The 25,092-nt window shown below is 39.0% G+C and overlaps 1 protein-coding gene across 1 annotated transcript in view; it reads right to left on the bottom strand.

Moving 5' to 3' along the window:
• Window positions 1–238: 238 nt before the first annotated feature.
• Window positions 239–25,092, bottom strand: part of HERC5 (HECT and RLD domain containing E3 ubiquitin protein ligase 5) — a 39,560-nt gene continuing 14,706 nt past the window's right edge. The window contains exons 11-23 of the mRNA XM_058547487.1: window positions 24,684–24,777; window positions 21,651–21,840; window positions 20,245–20,402; window positions 14,401–14,514; window positions 13,365–13,469; window positions 11,650–11,823; window positions 9,079–9,222; window positions 7,998–8,164; window positions 4,599–4,665; window positions 3,418–3,488; window positions 1,757–1,940; window positions 1,572–1,674; window positions 239–506 (exon numbers count right to left, since the gene is read on the bottom strand). Of these exons, the coding sequence (XP_058403470.1) occupies window positions 301–506; window positions 1,572–1,674; window positions 1,757–1,940; window positions 3,418–3,488; window positions 4,599–4,665; window positions 7,998–8,164; window positions 9,079–9,222; window positions 11,650–11,823; window positions 13,365–13,469; window positions 14,401–14,514; window positions 20,245–20,402; window positions 21,651–21,840; window positions 24,684–24,777 (1,777 nt within the window). The 3' untranslated portion in view covers window positions 239–300. The remainder of the gene's footprint in view (window positions 507–1,571; window positions 1,675–1,756; window positions 1,941–3,417; window positions 3,489–4,598; window positions 4,666–7,997; window positions 8,165–9,078; window positions 9,223–11,649; window positions 11,824–13,364; window positions 13,470–14,400; window positions 14,515–20,244; window positions 20,403–21,650; window positions 21,841–24,683; window positions 24,778–25,092) is intronic.

The raw sequence follows: 25,092 nt of genomic DNA, 5'->3' as shown, positions 1-25,092 counted from the left end.
ATCTGTAACTTTCATTAGAGCAGTCTGAGAGGGAGAAGCACCACTTCAGCCCTGGACAAACTACCCCAACGATGATGAGAGAAAACAAACTTCTGTCTTATTTAATGCACTGTGTTTTGGGGTTGCCTTGTTTTAACAGCCTAATCTGTACCCTAACTAATAGATCTTACTGCAGTAACAGCAATTCTAAAAGAGCAGGTAAACACACTGAATAGTCAGCAAGATTTTATGTTAGTTTTTGAGTTCTTAATTTTATTTTTGAAAATATTTCCAAAAAGGGGTAAAGAGTATGAAGTGGGGTCAGCCAAATCCTCTACTGCTGTTGATGGCGACTTGAAGTGCTTCTTCTACCCTTTCCATTGTAGAATATTTAGGGAGGTAGAGGACACTATAACATGTCTGTGCTCTTATGGGATCTTTTTCATTCAAATTTGCAGGACAGCAAAATGTTATTTTCATGTTCTTTAAACCTTTTACTTGAATTCTGTCAGTTCCTGTAAGAAACACTAAAAAAAAAAGAATAAAATTGAGTGATCTGCTTCACAGAGACCAAAATTTATAAAGAGAAAACATGTTTATTTAAAAACATTTATTGAGGGCCCATGTGCAGAGTCCCACATTAGACGACACTGGGGACCATATTAGGACAAAGCCTGACACAGTCACTGCCCTCAAGCAGCTTAGAGTCTGGCTGGGAATGTTAGATTCTCATGTAGAAAAAGACAAACAGCAAGAGAAAAATAAAAGGGCGTAAGACAGCCAAACAAGGGGCCATGGAATTCAGTGCCTCATGAGTGTAAATGCTGCAGTTCAGAGCAGGGAAAGAGAGAGAATCAGGCTGGGATGATGGGAGACTTCCGAGAGTTCGGAATTAAGCTGGATCTTTAAGGAGGGAAAGACTTTGAGAGGCAACAGGAGGTGGGTGAAGGTTCAAGGCAGGACAAGGAGCTTCAGAGAAAGCCTGGAGGTGGGAGGGTGCAAGGTGCGCTCAGGAATGTACAGACAAGGAAACTGTTCAGCTGGAAAAAAGATTTCCTCTAAGAGGTAAGACTGGAAAGTTAGATTGGGCTTCTGGAGAAGTCTGAATATCTTCCAACATACACGTTATCCAAAAATAATAATAAAAAGATAAATGTTTCTCAAAATTAAGAAAATGAGAGACTCATTAAACAAATCTCAGGAAAACCACTGAGTAGGCATGAAACCGAGATCAAAATCTGGAAGGTGAGGTACAACCGCTTGAAGACAGTGACATTATATAACTTGGCTGATCCCTCAGGGCCTGGATAATGGAATGATGACATAACTACAGAAAGAAGACTCAATATTTAGCTTGGATGAAGAAAAGAAAAATTTAAAAGAAATAGACAAGGTTGAGATCACAGGAAAAAAGACGTATATTAACATTTATTTTTCGATGTTGGGACAACCTGGCATAGAGGACATTCCACTGGACTAGGAATGCCTCTTAACGACCATGATTTGTTGCAAATGGCGCCTATAACAAACCAGATTCTCTTATCCCATAAAAAGACATAAGATTATAGATCTACTCCTGATGCAATACTTACCTAGGAATTTTTTCTTTTCCTCTACAGTCAATTTGTGTAAAGCCTTCCAAAACATCACTATGGTGGGATGTGAATTGTCATATCCTTCCACATAAAGTGCATTCTAGAGGAAAACGCAAAAAAAAAAAGAATTCAGGAAATAGAAAAGAAATTTAAATTCAAACCACTTGGTCTTTATGATGTACCTTTTCAAATGTTTCCCAGTCATAATCTGTATTTCCAATAATCACATCCTTGAGTTCTTCAGGATGGAAAAATTCAATAATCTCCTTGTCACAGATTTTGTAAAATCCTCTTTGAAATTCTTCATAAACTGCCTTTATAGAGACGTTGAAGATGTAATTGACACACTTAGAAACATAGTCTCTCCTTTAACGATACAAAAAACGATTTCAGCTTACTGCAATGCCCTGAGCAAAACAGGGGTGAGGGGTGGGGTTAACATACAGTAAGAGCTAGAATACATAACAGCTGAGTGCTGACCACGTGCCATGGATTTTTATAGCTAGTGTTCATAGATTAATCTTCATAAAACTCTCTGAGGCAGAATCTTATGACATTTTAGTGAAGGGGAAACCAAGACACAGTAAATTACATGACTGCTCAAGGTCACGTTAAGAGAACTGACACACATTAGAATAGAAAAAGGTTGGAAGAATAAAACCTGACTTGCTAACAGGGATTAGCTCTAGGGAATGGGTTTGGGAGATGCGGGAAATTCCATATTCTATTTTATACCCTTCTGTAGTGTCTGAATTTGTCACAGTGAGTAATTAATATTATTTGTGATTCAACACAAACAAAGGGGGGATTTAGACCTCCAGCTACGATGGAGTAGCTTGTAGCAAATGCTCCCAGTGAAAAGAATTTGAAAAGCCAGATAATATACAAAACACACGTAGCTCCAGACTTCTCAATCTGAGTCAAGACTCCAGAGGCCTGAACTCAAGAGAGAAGGGGAGCCCACTCAGGTGAGCCCAGCATTTTACCTGCAGTTCTTGCCTTTGGGCGCATCTGCCAGTTCTTTCCAGGAAGGAGCCAGGCAAAAAGCAGTTGTCACGAGGCAGACAACCTTATTATGTCCATCAATAATGCAGTGGATAAACTGGGGTATATTCATAAAATAAACTCTAGAGCTGGAAATGTTCTATTTCTTGATCTGTACACGTATGATTTGTGCACTTTTCTGTAAGTTATCCTTCAATACAAAGGTTTTTTTTTTTTAAATAATGCTTAAAAATTAAAAAAAATATATATTCGGCTTAGGCCAGAATGCTCACTGGATATCTTCTTTGCCACTCTGACTGACTATCAAGGGAACGTTCTATAATCCCAATGGCATCCCATAACGTGTTGGCAGTCAAGATACCACAGGGACGTCTAATGATATTAATGAATACTAAGTGCCTGCCATGGCCCAGGCACTACTGTGTCTAGTCCAGGTACTGGATACACAATGGTGAGCTACACAGACCAAGTCTCTGCCATCATGCAGCTCACAATAGTGGGGGAGACACTGATAAGTAAATAAGCAAATAAATCCTACAGGCGGTAATGTGTGATATGAAAAGAAAAAGTAAGCAAGGTAAGGGGATAAAGAGAGAGGTTGGTGGTATAATTCCAGACAGGAAGCTGAGGGAAAGCCTCTCTGAGAAACCCCTTTCCTTCCCTACCAGAATATAAACTCCAGGAGACACACATGCACACAACACACACAAACTTCTCTGCCTTGGTGAAAAATGACTAATTGGGAATGGAAAATTATAATAACTACACGAAATTTTTAAAGCCCAGTGAAATAAATATAGTATATAAACAAAACAATATTTCACTTCTTTGCACCTACTTGTTAGTCTGGTCGACAATTATGCAACTTCCATTAGGAATTAACTCTACATCATTTTTGTCCCAATGCACCTGTAACCACAAATAAACTCAGATAGTATCTCCAAAATAATCATCAACAATCTATCATCAACAAAAATACTTTAAAGCATACTTCTTTTCCTCAAGAATTTGCAGAAATGTACATTTTTGTCATAAAAATTAGCAGGGAATGGGGGCCGGCCCGGTGGCATAGTGGTTAAGTTTGCACACTCTGCTTTGGCGGCCCGGGGTCTTCAGGTTCGGATCCTGGGCGCAGACCTACACAACGTTCATCAAGCCATGCTGTGGTGGCATCCCACATACAAAAAAAAGAGGAAGATTGCCACAGATGTTAGCTCAGGGCCAATCTTCCTCACACACACAAAAAAATTAACAAGGAATATACAAATAAAAAATGACCACCTCATCATGCAGAATGAAAAGTGAATTAAAAAAAAAGTTGAATTATCTATTTTAACTGATTCTGAAAAAATTAATTGGAAATATATGTTTCAGGATTCACTTTATACAATACAGACCTAGTGTGGTAGATTTGCAAAAATGGCCACAGATTCCTCCCATCCTGGTATTCAGGCCTCTTTGCAATGTGACTCTGCAACACCTCCCATGATGAGGGGGAGTGGGTGTGGCCACGTGAAGTACTTTGGCTAGTGGCATCTGACAGAAGCAAAGCTTGAAAAGAAGCTTGTGTGTTGGGGCTTGCCATCTCTTCCATCTCTTTGTAACCCTGAGACCACCCTGTGAAGAAGCCTCAGCCAGCCCACTGGAGGGTAAGAGACCACTAGAACAGAGACAAACTGTTCCAGCTGACACCCCCTAAATCAATGAGCCTGCCAACGACCAGGTAGGTGAGTGAGGCCATTGTAGACCATCCAGCCCAGCCAAGTCAACCCAGTCCAGAAACGCACAGAATCATATTCGTTGTTTTAAGCCACCAAGTTTAGATGTTGTTTGTTACATAGTAAAATCTAACTGATAATACCCAGCTCATGAAAAATGGGGGCAAAAAAACCTTTTGGGCTAGCTAATTCAGAAGTTTGTTTTTTTATTAAGGTAAAGGGTGACACGTTTAGGTAAGTAAAGGTATTAGGTAAAGAGTTTATCAGATTAATCTGTAATCTGGTTTTTATTGTTACTCACATTAAAATGGATGTAAAATACTTCTCTAAAGTCATCACTTTCATCATCCAGAAGTGTCTGCAAACTCCTGAAGAACAAATAATTTTTAAAAATGAGCACTAGATACATCATCTGAAATAAATGTCAAGTGCATAACTATTCTGAACGCGGGAAGTCAGCTAGTTAACAGCGCCCACTTCTCTGTGTATTGATAGTCTAAATTGGGCCAGATCTCAACTCTAAGTGTCAATCTAGAAATTTATTTGCAATTCTGCAGGCTCCCCACCTGATTCCCACTCTCTTCCCTCCACTCTAACTTCCTTTACTCAGTGACTGTAGGTTTCTATTTAGAAAAGGATTGATAACATATTTACTGATACTGAAACATTCAAATTGGCATTACCTTTTTATTTAAGCTTTTGAGCTTTACTTACAGAACAAATAATAGATCTCCTTTTAAACATGAGGTATCACTCAGGAAATCTGAGGAGTGGGTAGGTCCAAGGACGTTCTCTGTATCTCCCATCCCAATATCAAGCTTAAGACAGGCCTGAAATCTGACTACCTTAATTGTTTCAAGGCATCTCTGAGAACAGAGGTTGTAGCAGAATGGATAGCAGCCAGTCTTCTCACATCTCCGTCCTCCGTTGTCCTATGATACTTTACACATACTTTCAAAGTACAGTCAAGCACTGCATAACAAGGTGTCAGTCAATGACGGACTGTATTTATGACGGTGGTCTCATAAGATCAGTACCATAGAGCCTAGGTGTGTAGTGGCCTATACCACCTAGGTTTGTGTAAGTACACTCTACAATGTTTGCACAATGACGAAATCGCCCAACAATGCATTTCTCAGAACACATCCCTGTTGTTAAGGGATGCATGACTGTAGGACATCCCATATTGTATTATTTGCTCGCTCTACTCAACAAACATTTATTAAGCACCCAATGTGGCAGGCATAAGGGATGTAAAGTTGAGACTAAGACATTATGGTCAATAAACATAAGACTAGTCGGTAAGACATGCTGATGAAAGTCTCTCCTACAGTACTATGAGATATGTGCAGCCAGAAACTATGTATATGGTACAGGTATGACTTGGAAGAGCTTGGTTAACTCTGAAGGAATATGCATCATTGGGGAAGGCTTCTGGGAGAACGTGGAAATCAAGTTGACTTGTTCCCCACTGGATTTTTTATTATGATATTGTGATAAAACAGACCATGGTTTATTCATTGTGGTTTTTTTGAGGGTGAGGGAGAGTAATGGGATCTCAGCTGACAAAACTGAACTCGTCATAATACTTGGTTCATGATACTCCGTCATTATATGTCCATGGATGGCTTACTTGCTTATTTATGGGTGTGTTTATGAAGAACACCTGTAGACTTGCCTCCCAAAACAAGAACTTCAACATTACCAACACCTTACACCTACCTACACGGGATACCTCCCTGACCTCATTTTTTTACCACCTCCTAAATGTGTTACAAATATCTACCATTTTGAAGAGTGTCTTTTCTCTTTCATTAAGGTATCTCTTGAAGAACAGAGAACTTTAATCTTATTGCAGTTAAATTTATCAATCTTTCCTTTAATGTTGCTTTTTGTCTTGCTTAAGAAATTCCAAAGGTGAGAATGATATTTGTCCCTATTTTCATCATTTTTGCATTTAATATTTAAGTCCTTCATCCACATAGAGTCGATTTTTGTATATGGCATAAGGTATCTGCTCTCTTTTTTTCAGTATTCCTATTAACTAAACAGTACTCCTAGTCCCATTGATGTAATATACTCCCTCTAACAAAGCTCCATATGCGTACAGGTCAGTTTCTGAGCTCTCTCTTCGGTTCCATTGGAAAACCTGCACCATATGGTCCTAATTAATACAGCTTTCCAATAGTTCTTCATATATGATAGGCCAAGTTCCTCGTCCTTTTTCACCTTCTGAATTATTGCTGGCTATTCTTGGCCCTTTGTTCATCCAAATAAATTTTAGAATCAGCTTCTCAAGTTTTATAAAAAGCCTGCTGGGATTAAAATTGGAGTTTTATTGAATACAGAGATCAGTGCTTCTCCAAGTGTGACACAGACCAGCAACTTCTGGGACTCCCTGAGGACTTCACAGGGGTCCACAGGGTCAAAACTATTTTCATAATACTACTAAGATGTGACTTGCCTCTTTCACATTCAGTCATGGGTACAGAAAAGAGTTCTCCAGAGGCTATATAATAGCTAATACAGTGAGTGTTTGTGTATTCCTGTATTTAAAACATTTATCACTTTTAATTTTTAATATTATAAATATTGACAAATGTAACCAACATAAGTAAAAGCTCTTTGGGGTCCTCAATAATTTTTAAGAGAGTCTTAAGATCTAAAAGTTTGAGAAATGCTGATATAGATTTAATGATCTTTACATTTACTAAGTTTACGTGCATTAAGTTTATTAAGTCTTCTTAGGCATAAGCATTATTTAGGTCATTTTCAATGTTTTCAGTAAAAAATAACAAATCTCTAACCTCCCTTCTAAATCTTGTGCTTTTGATTTTTTTTCCCTTATTAGTATAATTAGTATAATGATTAATAGTTGGACTCTGGAACCAGACTGTCTGTGTTCAAATCATGGTTCTGTCACTACGGGGCCTGGGGCGAGCTACCTAACCTGTGTTTCACTTTCCTCACCTGTAAAATGGGGATGATAATAATAGGATCAGACTACTGTTCTCATTCTTTTAAAAATCTCCCTAGTATTCCATTGCACAAATATACCAAAAATATATAATTTCCTTATTGAAGAACATTCAGATAGTCTATATATTATGTACTATATAATACAAGGGACATATTAGCCTCTCATTTTAATATGCATTCTATGATTACTAGTGAGACTGATCGTCTTTTTATTTATGACCCATTTCTATTGCTTCTTTGTGGGTTGCCTTCTTGTATACTTTGTCAATTTTTCTTACGGATATGTAGGAACATTTTATACAGGAGGGATATTAACCCTTTCTGTTATATATTACCAATATTTTTTTGAGAGGTGGCAGCTTGTCTTTTAACTTAGAAAGTTTTAAAGTTTTCACTTTAAAGATGATAAACTGATACATTTAAAATAAACATCACTTCAGATTTTGCACCAAGATGTAACCTGTGCTCTGTCCAGGACTGTTTCTACACAAGGTTCAAAGATTAATGTAAGCATTGAGGATTAATTACAGGAAAAATCAACTTTTCTTAATTTTAGAAAGTTAAATTATTATTCAACAATTCTTGCCAAAGTTAAAAATGATTTAAAGCACCTAGAATGCTACTGTGGAACATGAAAATATTACTGGAGTGTGTGTATGTTTAAATGTTTATCTATATATATGTTAGATAGGGTTCTGAAAAAGGAACTACATTTACTAACCTTCCCAAAACAGGACTGAGTTCTTTCAAGTCTTCCAATGATGGGGTTTGGTCCAAAAGTTTCTTAAACAGAGCCATTGGGAAAGGGATGTTGGCAACATTGCAATTGAATAGGCAAAGTCCACATAGAACCCCAAAGAAGAAATAACTCTTCTTCTCAAATTTGGGCTGAAAAGAGAGGGAAAAAACCCTACTATATTATGAATTTTTACCAGTACAATGGAATATTTATATTAGGTAAACCTTTTTTTCCCTTCACAAAATCAAATCATGAATTTAAACTGAAAAGCTTGAGGTAACAATATTTAGGGTTTATATTCAATCAATAAATCAATTTAAATCCCTGCCACAGTTTTGGTTACCAAAAGCATTAACAGGATGCGGGGGCAAGGGGATAGAAGAGATATTGTTTAGGGGAAAATTACTGCAATGAGTAGTAAGTAAGTCCTAGAGATCTAATGCACAGTATAATGAATACAGACACCAATACTGTATTGTAATCATCGAATTTGCTAAGAGACTAGGTCTTAATTATTCCAACCACAATGAGACGCGATAGAGGTGCGAGCTAATACTACAATGGCAATCATATTATAATATATAAATGCATCAAATCAACATGTTGTACACCTTAAATTTACACAATGTTATATGTCAGATATATTTTAATAAAAAAATAAATAAAAGCATTAACAGTAATAGAAACACATTAGGCTCAGTAATCCTTATAAACTAGTTTGTACAATTTCTTTTCATAGCCTTTGTCTTCAAATTCATCAGAAAAAATAGAACTGAAACCAAGAATGGGCGCCTGAAAAAGGAAGAGTTTATTTTTATCTAGACTGTCTATAAACGGTCAAAAACATATATTGCTTAAGTTCTCCTGTGTGGACATGGGAACCCAGGGAAAGTGGACTCCATTTTAGAGAAAATAATCACCTTTTTAGAATTAAAATTTATCTCCACAATTATATCAGTAATTCCTCTCCTAAGATAAAACAGTCTAGACAATTTAATTTTCTATGGAACATGACATACCTTTTCTGTCAGGAAATACCATAAGCAAAGAAAAGAGAACTTACGCTGACAGGAAACCACATGTAGGAAGCCTCTTCAGGATACATGAACATCCCATATTCCGGCTGGGTCATCTCTTCAAACAGACAATGGAAAAACTCTGCCCTGACTCCTCCAGAGTCAAGTGCAATTTCTCCACTAAATGAAACCTGAGGAAACAGAGCAAATAACATACCACTTCCAGGATTCTCTACTGCTATGTATTAAATCTCATTTAATGATAGTAAGAGCTCACATTATTTGTGGACCCAAGTAGGCATTGTGGTAAGCATCGTACTCATCTTATCATATTTAATCTTCCCATTAATTCCATGAGGGTGAAGAGGCTTCAAGAATTTAAACAACTTGCCCAAAGTTACACAACTGCTAAGAGGTACAGCCTACATTTAATCCCATGTCTGTCAAACCTCAGAGCCTGAAGTCTTTACCACTAAATTGACCTCAATTGGCATCACTATTATAGTCATAAGGTAAAATAAGTATAATGAAAAGAAACATTAAAAAATCATAAACATTAAGATTTTCAAAAAACTGAAAAACCAGAGCACACATAAAATATTTGTTGGCTTGGTTGTTGACTCCTTGAGGAGGCAGTATCCCGCCTGCTGACACTCATCCCTCCAAGACGATTCTATCATAACCCATCTGCTCTTTCAATTGCTTGCTCCGTTCCTGCCTTTTCTTCTTGGAAGCCTTCACTGCAGTTTACAAACATGTTATGGTCTCTCTTATGCTTAAAAGAAAAAAAAAATCTCAACACCATTGTCTCCAATACAGACAATACTGGCTCCCCCTACTCCAGGTTACCAAATTGAGGAGAAGAACGTAACCAACTTCCAAACCCATTTCTCTACTTAAATGGTTCTCTCCAACAGGACCAAGAAGCTGTGAATCCCCAATTCCAAGGACTTTTTCTCGTGTCTCATCTCCTTGATTTCACTAACTCATTTTACACTCAGACTACCTCCTTTTCTTCACACTCTTTTCTCCCTTGCTTTCTCTTACGAAGCACTATTTAGATTTTTATTTCTCTCTTCTTTTTCCTGCTGCCTTAATACCAGAAATTCCCACAGTTCTACGCTGGCACGTCTGTCCTTTCTCTCTGCTCTTTCCCCGGATGCTCGTTTTCTTTTTAAACTTTGTTTATCACTTGCAGGCATTTAACCTTCATATCCATTTCATTTTCTCTCCTGATTGACACACTCTCATTTTCAAAGGCATGCTCAACATTTTCATCTGGATGGATCACCAACTCCCCCAGAAAGCTCCATTTACTGGCTTCTTTATTTATACGAACGCCTCTTCCATTCAGTTCACGTTCAGTGAATTAGTGAAAATGTTTATAATAAGACCAGTGTCAAACCCTTACTCTGCCCCATCCTATGGGCAAGCTCCTCGAGCTCACAAAGCCTTTTTCCCACAAGACTGTCAGAAAGATTAAATGGGATAACAGCTGCAAAATGCCTCACACAGTCTGGACAATGGTAACTGCTCATCAAATGTTACCTACATTTTAAAAATACATGAATAAATATAAAAGTGAAACTAACATAACTGATTGGACTGGCTGGCTGACACAGGTTAGAAACACATGAGTTCATTAGATTTTTAAAAAAATTATCTTTGTGCAAAAATATGCGGAAATGCCAACTCTAACTGCAAACCCCAGTGCAACATACTTTTAAAATAGAATGTTGAGCTTCAGTCAAGTCAATTATTCTTTAATCTGAGCAGGTTAAGTAATAAACTAGGGTCACCTATCAAAAGCCCTCTAATAAATATTATCAGGCAAATCTTTATTTGTCTTGATTAGGTGGAAAGTCTAGAGCCTGATGGTTGGGCCAAGTCCTGACTCTGGTACTTATTAGTTGTGCTACCCTTGGATAAGTTACCTAATAGTTCTGTACCTCAGTTTTCTCATCTGTAAAATGAGGGAAAAACATAATTTCCACACAGCACTGTTGACAGGGTTATATAAGTAAGTGTAAAGCATTTACATCAAGGAAAACATTCGCTAGATCTACTAGTCATTATTATTATTCTGTTATTCTGTGTCAAACAGCCACTGGTAAGACGAGTAAAAAGTAACTAAACCAAAGATCATTTATAAATGTTCAAGATAGGGTGATATCTACAATTATACCCTCAAAAAACTATGTAGTCAATAAAGAGAAAGTTCTCTCTTCCACAAAGCAATCTAGGTTCCTGCATGAGAGCAGAAACAAATTTCAATTCTCCTCTGTGTCAACCCCATCTCACTGGAACCCGTAAAGGTGGTGACTAGTGAGGCTTGGTCAGACTGCAGGAGGGACTGGACGTCTTGGAGCTAGTCCTGGACTTTCTACCTGACCGGGCTGGGGGAAGACAACCGTTCCGCCTGCTGCTGCTTAGCCAACCGTCCTGACCGAGCACTGCAGCTAACGTCTGGAACTCACAGGTAACTGGGAATTAGGGGAACTTCAAAACAGACAACTTCAGAGGCAAAGAGAGCCAATCTCCCCTCCATAAGACCTGCTGTTACATTCTTCTGTTTTCCTTCTCTGCAGCAAAAATATTAAGTGAGAATTATACTTCACCATTAACTCCCTCCTCAGATCTTCATTCTCAAATTGATTTAGCTGATCCAAAACGTCCTCAATCAGGTGACTCCTTCTGACTGTTAGATTAAAGGTGGGCACCAAAGTCCCCAATGGGGACTCTCCTTGTTCCACAACTCCAACCCACGTCATAATGGCTCTATGTTTTTTCTCCTAGGGAAACAGACACGTTTCACTTCATTTCACCATTTGCTCTAAGTAGAAATTCATGAAGTGGAATAAACCGGTTCATTTTATTTTAACTGCATGTCACAAACATTTACGAAAAGAGCCTTATTTATACACCACTAGAGATAAGCTATACATTCATTATTCACCCCCAGTGAGCAGAAGAAAAGGGGACCTAGGGAATGGGAAGCTTTGTGGAGCCACCTTGGGTGAGCAGGAAAAACTGCAGGATGCACTGGACCACTTTATCCTGTAAACACAATTATTAATACTTCAGTAACCAAAGCTAATTATCATCAATAGGCTAAGAGAGCCATTAGTCAACAGCGAAGCAGTGCACTGAAACAAAACATTCTCATTTGGAGAAGTTCAGAAGTTTACAAGGAAGTAGCTGCAGGAAAAATTCAGGTATTAGAGACCTCTCTAAAGATTCCCTATTCTAGGAGAAAACCCAGACCACAGATTTTAGGGGACAGATAATCTAAGAAGTTAATATGAGAGAGAGACAGACAGACACACAGATTGTCCATCTGAAACCAAATGGCAATGGTATTATTAAAGTCCGTGGCACTTAGCAAAACAAAAAGCAATCCAATACCAATTCTATAAAATTATTACTGGAAGGCTGTTTAATCAGGAGAGAACAGTTAGAAGAGTTGAAGCAAAATAAAGTTCTTATGTCTTTTCTCCTTTCATTTTCCTTTGTTAAATATTTCATTAAAGATTTCATAAATCAATTTCCTATTTTATTTTATTACGGTAACTGGATTATGTGAAAGTATCTACTTTTATGACATATATTTGAATATTATTCATACATATACATATACAGATGCACATCAAGAATAGAAATGATAAGAGCTAAAGCTTTTGGGCACGCACTTCTTGTGAGGCACTGTTCTAAATGCTTTACCTATATTAACAAATTTGATCCATATAAAAACGCAATGAGGTACATTTCCCAGGGCATTTTCAATTGTCCAATTTTAAGTTCAAAACCACTTGCTTGCCGGATATGCTGACAAACAGAACCAACTCAGCCGGTGACAGGACATTGAAGAGGGGATACTTTCTACACACGTTTATCATGGCACCATCGCAGAGTACTAGTCATTTATTTGGTCCAAATTTCAAGAATCCTCTCTCACCTCTATTCCCACTGCTCTGTTTTTTAATTAGATTGGACCTCCTTATATATTGGGGCCAATCCAATGAGGCCCAAGTCTGCTTGCCTCCTGAGTACCACGCAAAGGACCACAGGCACCAACCTCCAGGGAAAAACCCTACAGCAAGGCCAGCTGCCCAAGCTCTAGCCTTTGCTACCGAGGCCCTCATGTGCCTCAAGGCCACGCCACCCCAAAGTACGACAGTCTTTCTTGCCTTCGTCATTAGCGTATAAGCTCCTTGAATGCTGCGGCCGTTGGTTTACCCAGTGGGTTGCTCCCTTATCACCCCCAAAGTATTGCATGCTTAAGAAGGCATTTATCATTTGATTTGTTAATGAAGACAAAGAAAAAGATACGTACCTGTATTTTTAAAAGCGAGTCTTCGTATAGTAGTTTAATTTTTGACAGAATATTAAAGATAAATGGAAAATGACTGAAAATGACAGGAGAGCCTCTTGAAGTATCCTAAAAATGGAAATGACAACGATTCTGATAAATGAAAAGACAGAGAAATCTTACTCCTTTCCTCATAGCCTTAAATCCCTGATGGTTTAAGGTCTCAGCACTTATAGCCAAAGCAATCCAAGTTGCTGGTCAGTTGTACTTAGACGTATAAAATTCTAAGAAAATGTTTTATATGTCATCAATGAAAGGTATATATAACCCTAGTATTTTCGGTGCTCATTTAATTTAGCAGTTAATTATAAACTCTGGACACCTTCCCAAAGAGTCTGTTCTGCTGCAACCTGCACTTCTGAAATGTGAATTAGTTCAGACGCATTTGATAAAACAGGGGAATGATACAATGAGGATAGCCGGTTAGCTCACAAATGATTTTTGCCAGACAAGGATTGATGCACTGGGGGCAGAATTATAACCTTCAGAGTAAAAGAAAAAAACGTCAGGTATGTGCTGCTGAACTGGCAGCAAAAGCCCTTTAGCTTTATTTTAAGAAAATAAAGAGGAGCACTCACACCCTGGGCCCCCTCCCCAAAGTTGCCACCCTACGCTGCTGGCTCTGGTGAGTCACGCTGCCCTCCACGCCCACCTGGAGGGCAGAGCTCCACTTCCAGCTGCGTTACGTCAGGACCACCAGTGCTCTAATTAGAGTGTGCAGAGACTTCCACCCTTTGGTTTCTGGGCACTCTCCACGAGCTGCAGGCCTGGTTGATCCCAGGTACCTCCTCAGGGAGCAACCACTTTTCTGTTAGTGCTCTGGCTACAAAACTGCATAGGTTTTGAGGGGTCTGTCTTGCTTTTCCCATAAGCCTTGCTATTTCTATTGGGCTATTTTGCAGAGTGCAAGGATTTTTGGAAACATATGTAGAAAGTTACAGCACAGACGCCTGTATTAACTCATTGATGATCAAGCTCCCCTTAAACATGCCACACTTACTGGGTTCATTTTCCAAGCAGACCTCCTAAACACGTCTCCAGAAAAATCAAGCCAGTGTGTGAGTTCGTTTACTTCGAAAATATTTTCAGGCACTTGACAATTAGTCTGGTTTACCTTAAATAAAATATGACCTGTGAGAAAGTTCTACGTACACAGACAATTTTGCTTAATGGCTATTAATTAGATTATGAGAATAAATAACAAATTAAATACTCTTTTAATGACCAGAATCAAGTTCTATCCAATTCCTCCACTGCCAAAGCCCCAGATTTTCAGGAACACAAACAATACCTAAGATTTAATAGAAATTGATGATACGATGATAAACTTCTAGTTACTTTTAATTCGTAGAAAAGTTTTAAAGAACTTTAAGTCCAAAGAGAAATACAGCGCAATATGACTCCAAAGTACTCTGGGGCCCAAGACTTCACGTCATGCTCTTCAGAGCTTAACAACAGACCATTTACAGATGTCCCCTCTGGCAAGGTATATGTGGGACATTCCCCTCCTAAACCGTGGGGGAATTTTCTACCCTTCCATCCCGAGATGACCAGGGTTATTATGACATGCATGAACACCCTGGCAGAGCGCTAATCATCAGTCAGTGAAGACACTGATAATGACACAAGATGCTCTGCACGTCAATGACCATCAGTATTTGACCTGGATGAGCACAGTCCTGGCCTAAATGACTAATTCTCGGGTAGTCTTCCGAAAGCCCCTCTTTGCTGTGTAAGCTAAGAAATTCATCTGGAATATTCTTACTGGCTCTGGCCCAGGACCCTAAGTGATCCAGGCCTCCCAGCCCACCCCCACAGCGAGGTGAAGCTGTTTCACCTCCGTGACCATGGTGCTCTGGACCCTGCCGATGTTGGCCTTGCACTGTCCACAGCCTCAAGCTCTCCAGAGCCCTGGAGGAAGCTGGTGCTGCATCCTCACAGCTCCTTCCGGTGCCCTTTCTAAGGGGGGGAGGGGCGGTCTGACAAATATTCTGACGTCACCTGTCAGAGTCAGAGGACAAGTCAGGACCCCTTGAGCACTTCTTTTGTTGCTGCTTCAGTATTTCTCAGCAGTCTCTTTGTAAGTGGCACCAGCTCACTAGAGGACACTTGCCCTGAGTTCTTCAGTAAATTGCCTAATTTTTCAAAACCCGAATTATTATTTTTTTTATGAATCTTTCTCTTTTGTAGAAAACCTTTAAAAATAGCCACGGATAGGCATCGCTTTTCAGCAGTATGGCAGATTTTTTTTTTTTTTAGCAGTACGATAGATTAAGGCAACTTGATCCATCGAAAACAACCAGAAATACAAGATAAACTGTAAACAAACATTCTGTAACACAATACTAATTTCGTGAGTAGATATGGAATAATCAGGTCAAAAACTAAGTGAAGGTGACATTTGCCTTGAGAGTATTTGCCAAACCTGGTGTATGTCAACTCTAGTTTTCAATGGTTGGGCCTGTAGAGAAAGGAGACAAAGCTCCAACTCTATTCAAATTAGGGAGCCAATAGGAGAACCTCACCTCCTAAATGTGGGACTCAAAAGGGCTAAACCATCAGAGTGAGGGGGAGCCAGACACAAGCAAGCTCTTTCTTCTACTCCGACATCAACCCACCCCACCTCGACTCCAAGACAAGGCAAACTGCAGCTGGTTATGGTGCTGACTTGGGGAGTAAATGTCACCTCCAGAATCTGTAATTACAAAAGTGCTCTCCCAAAAATTCGCACACCAAATTCAGACCACCTAAAGATCTAAAAAGCTTCTAGCCGAGAATTTAATTTAAAGTAGTACCAAACTGGTGGTGTCTCCAGGAGCCTGGCAGAAGCAAATTCTCCCTGGAGAAACCCAACTGCCAAAGAATTCCAAAAGATGAAGTTCCAAGAAAAATGGGCAGCTCACACACACACACACACACACACACAGAGTCACAAAACACATGATAATGAAGGCGCTATGAGGAAGATTCAGCAGATACAAGAGATGGCAAAACTGACCTGCAAAAGACTTCAGATACCAGAGTTACAAGGCATATAGATTTAAATAAAGTAAAAGGAAAGCTTTAAAATGAAAGAAGGATGAAGAAATTATAAATAATGACCAAGAAAATAATTTAAAGAGCCAATGAGAACTTGTGGAAGTGGGAAACATAATACTCGAAATAAAAACTCAAAGGGCAGTTTTAATAGCAGACAAAAATCACTGAAAAGAGAATTCATGAATAGGAAGGCAGGGCTGAAGAAATCATCCAGAATGGGGTGCAAAGAGACAGAGATGGAAAATATGACAGAAAGGTTAAGAGACACGGAAGATAGAGTGAGAGGGTCTAACGTAGAAACACGACTGGAATTTCAGTAGGAAAGGAGAGAGTCAATATTTGTTTAGATTTAAAATGCATAACAATTTAGAAAAGAGGGAAGATCCTTTACCTATAAAGGTTATTGTCAAAAACCCTACAGTAAACGCTCTATTTAATAGTGATACTCAAAATTTTCCTTTAAAATCACAAACAAGATAAGGCGTCCACTGTTAATACCACTTCTACTCCATGTTGTACAGGAAAGCTGAGCCAGTGCAACAAGGCAAATAAAGTAATAAAGTGTATAAAGGTTGGAAAGAAAAAAACATTACTATTTTCAAAGATACGATTGCACAGAAAAAGCAAAAGAATCTACAAGTAAATTAGATATAGATGAATTTAGCAAATTCATTGGCTATAAAAGAAAACCAATATCCAAAAATCAATGTATTCCTACAAATCAATAGCAGATATAATTTTTAAAAGATACCACTTACAAAAACCTAAAAGAATTAAATATCTTCGAATAGAGTTGACTAAAAGTATCTAAGACTTTTGTAGTAAAATAACAAAATTTTATTGAAAGACATTCAAGACGATCCAATAAGTGGAGGAAACAGACACCACAAAGATTCACAATAGTAAAGATGTCAATTCTCCCCAAAGGGAAATATAAATTCAATGCAACTCCAATCAAATTCCCAATAAGAGTTTTTTGTGTGTGTGTGTGAAACCTGACAAGCCAGTTCTAACATTTATATGGAAGAGCCAAGTGCCAAAGATAGCCAAGATACACTTCCAGAACAAGGTAGGGGTACTTCTCTTTCCAGACGTAAACAATTAATACAGAGCTACACAAAGCGACCAGCTGTACAGAAGAGAGCCTGCACATGAAGGCCTACATACAACAAGTTGTTTTATGACAGAGACTGCATTGCCTATCAGTAGGGAAAGGATAGAATTTCAGTAAGTGGTGCTAGGTAATTGTTTTCATATGGAAAATAATAAAAACAAATTTAAAATAAATTTCCAGTTGGATTAAACACAAATTGTGAAAGGCAGAGCTAAAATCAATACTCCCTTTAGATCTGGGCAACAGTGGCCTCTGCCCTAGATCTATGACTTAAAGGTCCTTGCTCTCGCCTTCCTCCAGACAAAGGGTAAGTAAGGGGTCTGCAGGGCCAAGCAGACCTGTCTATGTGCAGCCCACACATCCCCTTCTAGACTGAGCTCGACACCCCAGACCTGGAAGTCCCTGCTCGCATGGCCCCCAGCCAGCTTCCAGGACCCGCACAGCCCTCTTCCCCTGCTACATCTCTGGAGAATGGACCGTGTCACAGGCGAGCACACCCCCAGGCTCCAGGCTTGGCTAAGGAGCGGCTGTTGTGGGAGGTGGGGATGAAACACAGACACATGGCTGAGGGGTTCACTGTCTGTGTCCCCCTGGTGTGGGACAAAATCAAGGTAGGAAAAGAAGGCAGAGGACTTGGGGAGGCCTCTGTCTGAGCCTCCACCCTTCAGTGCAGAACTCTGTAAGGAGTCTGAGATTTCTAAGTTCAAACCTGGCCTCCTCTGTCATTCCGGTTTGTTGGTCAAGCTGGGAGGGTGGAGTATATTTTATTTTAGAGTATATTTATTCAACAGGGTGTTAGCTAGATTTCTAACCTGTTACACATTAGACACATGGTATATGGGACTCTGTTCGTACTCTTGCTCTGGTCGCAGCTATCATCTCTGTGAGAAGACTAGGGCAGCTTTCGGGGCCAAACCAGGCCCTCTGCTTATTTTTGTGAAGTCGTATTGGAACACAGTCATGCCCAGTCGTTTTCCTATTGCCTATGGCTGCCTTCATACTACTACTGCAGAGCGACTGAGCTACAGCTGCGACAGAAACTATATGCCTCACAAAGCCTAGAATATTTACTATCTGGTCCTTTCCAAAAAGAAAACCTGCTGATCCCTGATTTAGGGTAATAATTTAAAACCTTGAAGGAATAAAAGCTTAAAACAAGATACAACGAGTAAAAATCATGAAGAAATGGACTGACAAATTTATCTATATTAAAATTAAGAATGTGAGTTCATCAAAAAACAACATAAAGTGAAAATACAAGTACAAACTGGGACACGTGATTTGCAACACAATTAACTGACAAAGGACTAGCGTCCAAAATAAAAAGAACTCTATAATCAATTAGAAAAAGAAACAACACATTTAAATTTGGGGGCCGGCCCCGTGGCTTGGCGGTTAAGTGCGCGCGCTCCGCTACAGGCGGCCCGGGTTCGGATCCCGGGCACGCACCGACACACTGCCTCTCCGGCCATGCTGAGGCCCTGTCCCACATACAGCAACTAGAAGGATGTGCAACTATGACGTACAACTATCTACTGGGGGGCTTTGGGGGAAAAAAAGGAGGAGGATTAGGCAATGGATGTTAGCTCAGAGCCGGTCTTCCTCAGCAAAAAAAAGAGGAGGATTAGCATGGATGTTAGCTCAGGGCTGATCTTCCTCACAAAATAAATAAATAAATAAATAAATAAATAAATAAATAAATTTAGCAAAAGTCAAGGACAGGCATTTTACAGAAGAGGAGACAAGTATTGCAATTATAGACATGAAAATATGCTCTAACGCATTAGAATCAGGGAAATACAATTAAAATCATAATTTGGTATCATTTCATAGTGAAAATATTTTCCAAATTTTAAAGTCAGATGTGGAGCAACAGGAACTCTCCTCATCTCCTGGAGAGGATTTAAACTGCTCCAACCACTTTGGAAGACAATTTGTCGCCACCAAAAAAGAACAACACACGCATATCCTACAACCCCTCAATCCAGGATTAGGTATAGAAATTGAAGACCAACTCTTGACACTGGAACAACAAGAGGTATGTACAGAAATGTTGATAGCAGCATGTTTTCTCATAGAGTAAGTCCCCCCAAAAAAATAAAACTAAGAATTGCCAACAGCACACATATGTGTCAATAGTGGAATGGATAATTATGGCAGATCCACACTACGGACTGTGATGCAGAAGTGAAAATGAATGAGATACAGCCACTAGTGCTAATCTGGAGGAATCTACGAAACCACATGTTGTGTAGGAAGCATGTATTCCATTCATACAAAATTTGAAAACAGCAGCAAAATTAAACCCAGTGTCTAGAGAGATATATATAGTCATAAAACAATGAAGAAGAGTAAAGGAATGATTAACCTAAAATCCAGAATCACGACTACTTCCAAGAGGTGAGAGGTACAATCTGTGAGAGAGAGAGAAACATTTCTCAAGCACTGGAAATGTTTTCTCTTTTCACATGGGCAGTAGTTACACTGATGTTTTGTTTTATTACTTTTCTTCACATGGTACATAGATACTAATATACTCGTTTATATGCATGACAATTCACAAAAAACAAAACTTAAAAAATAGCAATATAAACTTCATGATTCATGAACCTGCTTAACATTGAAGTCACTGAAACCAAGTGAATTTTTATTGCAAACTAAAGATACCCAGGTTTCTAAAAGAACCATTACCCTGTGCAGCCTTTTCAGCACTTCTAGGAGAGCTCTAAGGTGACAGTTACTCTCCACACTTTCAGCCCTATAATAACGCAGTTGAGCCACGACGGCTGTTTTAAACATCTGGACCAGTTTGTGGAAAGAGGATTCTTGCAGAGAAGCCCAGTATTCCTCTGAGGGATACAAAGGTAAATAATTATTAGCATGTAATTTCTCTTGGATTCTTAACAGTAAAAAGTGGTCAATATTTTCCCAAACTGATAGAATATTGTCATATATATCATAGTTACAAAAACACATTTGTAATAAATCTTTCACTAAATACAACTACAATTAAAAATTTAGAATTTAATGTCCTAGAAAAAACTCCTTGACAGTAAGAGAACCACAAACTTCATCTAATTAATTTGTGAAAAAAACCAGACACAATTAGTTACTTTTGTCCAGATGAAACGGCATATGGTACTAAAACTAGACTAAGAACTATTCGTGACTGCACAACTTTCTTTCTGCACTCCTGGCATGACTTTTTAACTCTTAAAAAAAAATCTCTCAGCACTGTAGAAAATAAAAAATGCTTTAAACTAGCTTTTCATGACTTACAATGTTATCTGAATTTAATAAAACATAAGAAAGAATGGACTTCCTTGGGCTGAACACACTGTTTGTGTAAAAAAAAAACAGAAACTTCATTAAAATCTAATCAAGCCCCTAGACGTAGCTTCCAGTATACTAGAAATGCAGGGAAAGGAGGAAACAACCAGACAAATCCAGATGTGCAACATTCTACAGGACACCTGACCTAGACTCTCAAAATAAAAAGGCTATAAAATACTTTTTGGGACAAGCGCAGAAATCTGAATATGGCCTGGATATTACATAATATTATGTGATTACGGCTACTTTTATTAGGTGTGATAATGACGTCACGCCAATGCAGGATTCCATATTTTCAGGAGACTGCATGCTGAAATATTATGGTTGAAATGTCATGATGTCTCCAACTTAATTTCAAATAGTTCAACAAAAATAAAATGTAATCCGTACACAGAGAGAGAGGAAGCACGCACGGCAACATGTTCGTTGTCATTGACTCGAAGGTAAAGACTGTATGGTATTCGCTGTACCATTCTTCCAACTTCTGTGTATGAAATTTTTCATAAGGAAAAGTTGGGGACAAAGGACCTCATGACCAAGCCACACGTGTATCATTACAAGAACTCTATAAATGTACTAGAAAAATCTATTTTGTATGACCACAGTAATTATTATAGCATCTTTAGAATACGCTAAGAATATGAACTAAAAAAAACATGAATGTGTTTACAATTATCCACCTAAGTTTTGCTGTAACTTTATTAGGCATGTCTTTCCATTGAGAGGATGGTAAACTAGTTTCAAATGTAAATCATCAATCTTACCCAGAACCCCTAGAGACTGGTCACTCATTTTACAAATCACCTCTGCAAATGGAACCACCAGGCTCTCCCAGTTCTTATCATCATGCATCACGGGACATTCTGGGAGAACGAAGAAAACTGCTAAAGCTTCTTGGTGTGGAGAATGAAATGGAAGATTTTTGAGCAGATTATCCCTGAGAGATGTGGTTATCTGTGGTCAAAAAAGATCAGGGAAAAGACAGTTACAACACAGCAGGAACTGGGTGTGACCTGTTGTAATAAAATCAAGTCTAAACCTGGAGTTCATTCCATCATGAAATTGGAATAATCATTTAGTCTAAAACCCATGGTCCCATCCCGTCTCACCTGCCCTCCCAAATACCTGAGCTGTAGATATGTGATAAGTGTTGTCCCCACTCAATTGTTGGGGTGCATGAAGGAGATCAAGAAGAAATCACGTGTGCAAGAGTGAGACTGGATGAACAGTGGCTTCAGCCCTCCCAATAACGGATACTGCATTCTCCCGTCCCTTCCACTATCACACCTCATTTCTTTTAAAGAGAAGCAATGTGTCAGAACTCAACAAAGCAAAACAAAAACAAAAACCCAAACCAAACGAAAAGCAACAAGCCCCCTAAAACCCAGCATGGTTTCCTATTATCCCAGGACCACCTGTCCCATCACAAACGCCACCACAAACTCTAGTTTCCAGCCCTTCCCATCTCCTTACAGTTTCCCTAATCCAGAATGCAAGTATTCAGGCAAAATGCAAATGCAATCCTGAGATTTGTTATGTGTGCCCAGGTAATAAAAATAATTTGTTTAAAAACCCTCTAAGAAGATAAGCCAGTATTTATGGAATACGTATTTGTCAGACATTGTGCTAAGGGTTCACATATATTAATTAGGTCCTTTAATCCTTGTCATTTTTCTATAACATAGATGATATTATTACCCCATTTTAGAGTTGAGAAATCTGAACTTCAGAGAAATTAACTCGCTCAAGGTCACACAGCTAAGTGGGAAGCTCTCCTGGATCTTTCTGACTCCAAAGCCCAAACTCTTAATCACTAAATTATGGGATACTAGCTAAATGCTTTCTCTGAATGCACAGTTCTTACAATTATCTATTTTTATATCAAAACATTACACTGGGCTCCTACAACGTGGTTCAGTCTTTGGAGTTACACACACCTGACAACTCTATTTTAACACGTCTCAATAGCACACAGCCCTCCCACCTCTTTGCTCATCATTAGCCACATCCCCAAACCTCCCATCTGACTCCCAACCCTTCAGAACTCTTGTGATACTCTCACGCCAGTTGTACTGTTTCACACACCGTGCCCAGTGTATACTTCCTGACTGCCAGGAACGCCCTTACCCATGTGGCAACCTGGGTCAACTCCTCCTTCCCCGGGGCACCTTGTTTTGAGTATCTAAGTAGAGCTGACCATCCACTGCCCCAGTAATGCCTGAATCCATTCACCCAAAAATATTTATTACATACCCACTACGTTCTAAGCTAGGCATTAGGGAGGACAGCGGAGTGTAACACACGCCCACTCTTCCCAGTAAGACCTGAGAGTACCTGTCTGTCTCCCTAACTAGACCACGACCTTCTCAGCACAGGGAGCCGTAGGGGGCCTTGTCACAGTGCCCCACACGTAGCAAGTATTCCAATATTTGCTGAATAAATGAATGAGTGACAAAAGTCTGTGAATCCACATCACAGAATTCTCAAAATAGAAAGAAACATTACAGGTCTTCTGATCCAACTGTCCCGTCCGAAACAATGGAAGATGGCTCTATGATTATGTCGCTTGCACATTATATGATATTGCTCTGGCACAACCACAGTATAATTAGCCTTAGAAATGAACTGGTCCAACTTCTTCCCTTCACAGACGCAGAAATGGCCGTCTAGTTTTGGTGATCTTTCCACTGAGCGCTGCGGAGTCCTGATGAAGGTGCATAATTAGGATCTATTTTACCCCACACCCCTAATTGGGCCATGGTTTTGCCAAAGTTAACAGAATTCAACTTTCCATCTTTCCTTGAGAGAAAAGAAAGACGGAAAGGAGTGTGTGCGAGAGAGAAATTGTGGCTCAGATACAGAATGCTGATTATGGCAGACAGAGCAGCAGAGCAGGTGAGGGAGCTGAGAGGAGGGAGGGAGAGACATGAGAACAAGATCAAGAGGGAAAGAGAATGAGAGAAAGAGAAACAGAGGGAAAGATCAAATGAGAGAGAGGCAGAGAAGAAGAGAGAGAGAGAGAGAGGCAGGGGAGGTGAGGGAAAGGGAAGGGAGGGGCAGGTGAAGAGAAGTGAAGGAGAGAGAAGAAAAAAGGAACCAGAGTGAGACCCAGAAAGAAACAGATTGAGAGAAGAACACAGAAAGAACCAGCCCTAGATCAGCCAGGACAATAGAACTGGGAAATAAATTAATAAAGGTTGCATCAAGAAAAACCAAATTAATAAAGGAACCATGTTTGAAGCATCTGCAAGTGGGAAACCTACAGATAGTAATAATGCTGAAACAAAGAAGGAACAACCCCCCCAAAACAAGAACATTCTAGAACCTACAGAAAAGGAAGCGCAATGGAACAAACACAGGGACGAAGAATCCAGGCAGTCCTTGGCGAAGGAATGTCACATCAGATAAAGCGCTCTCATTTCTATAATTATGTTTAAAAGAACTGCAAATAAAATGTTGTTCTTATTCTAGTGCACCAATCTCAACAAACCCTTTCATCATCTTCCTAAAGCCTTGAGTTGAAAAAATTCCCTCTAGGGGAGTGTGTGCATATGTGTTTGCGTGTGCACGTACAGATGAACTATTCAGACTACCTGTAACCTATATGACCACTATACCACATTTTGTTCTATGTTGGCAAGCTCCCGAGTGCTATCTGAGTTTAACTGCATTTGGATATGCTACAGGGTCTCAGAGAATCTCTCCAAACAAAATGTTTCTTCTGAAACTTTGAGTTCTTATAAAAAAAATGTTTTCGTGTATTTTCTTTTTCTAAATAACAATCTGAAGAATACCACCATGTTAGCAATCCAGTCCTTTTGGGTTAACTCCTTAAAGGTGTTTCTTGCTTTATTTACATCCAAATTAACAGACATCATTTCTGCAGTTAATCTGTGGAAGGAAGATAAATTAAAAACAGATGGATATGTAACTCACAAAAGACATTTCAAAATTCATTATTTTATTAGATTATCTATCCAGATGAAAAATTTCTTCTAAAGCTTGCTTTATTTCAATAAAATTACCTTTTTTGCTCAACTTTACAATAACTTCAATAATTTTGCTGAATACAAATACAATCGAAAATGTAATTGACAACATATAATTGCTTCTAAAATGCCAAAAATTATCAAGGCTGCATTAACAATATATATGATATCAGACTTTAACTCAGATATTGTCTTATCTTAAATGGATAATCAATAA

Source organism: Diceros bicornis, chromosome 8 (assembly GCF_020826845.1).
Source record: "Diceros bicornis minor isolate mBicDic1 chromosome 8, mDicBic1.mat.cur, whole genome shotgun sequence".
NCBI classification, from domain to species: Eukaryota; Metazoa; Chordata; class Mammalia; order Perissodactyla; family Rhinocerotidae; genus Diceros; species Diceros bicornis.
The sequence above is the reverse complement of the archived record's forward strand: the minus strand, read 5'-3'. Positions and strand labels throughout refer to the sequence as shown.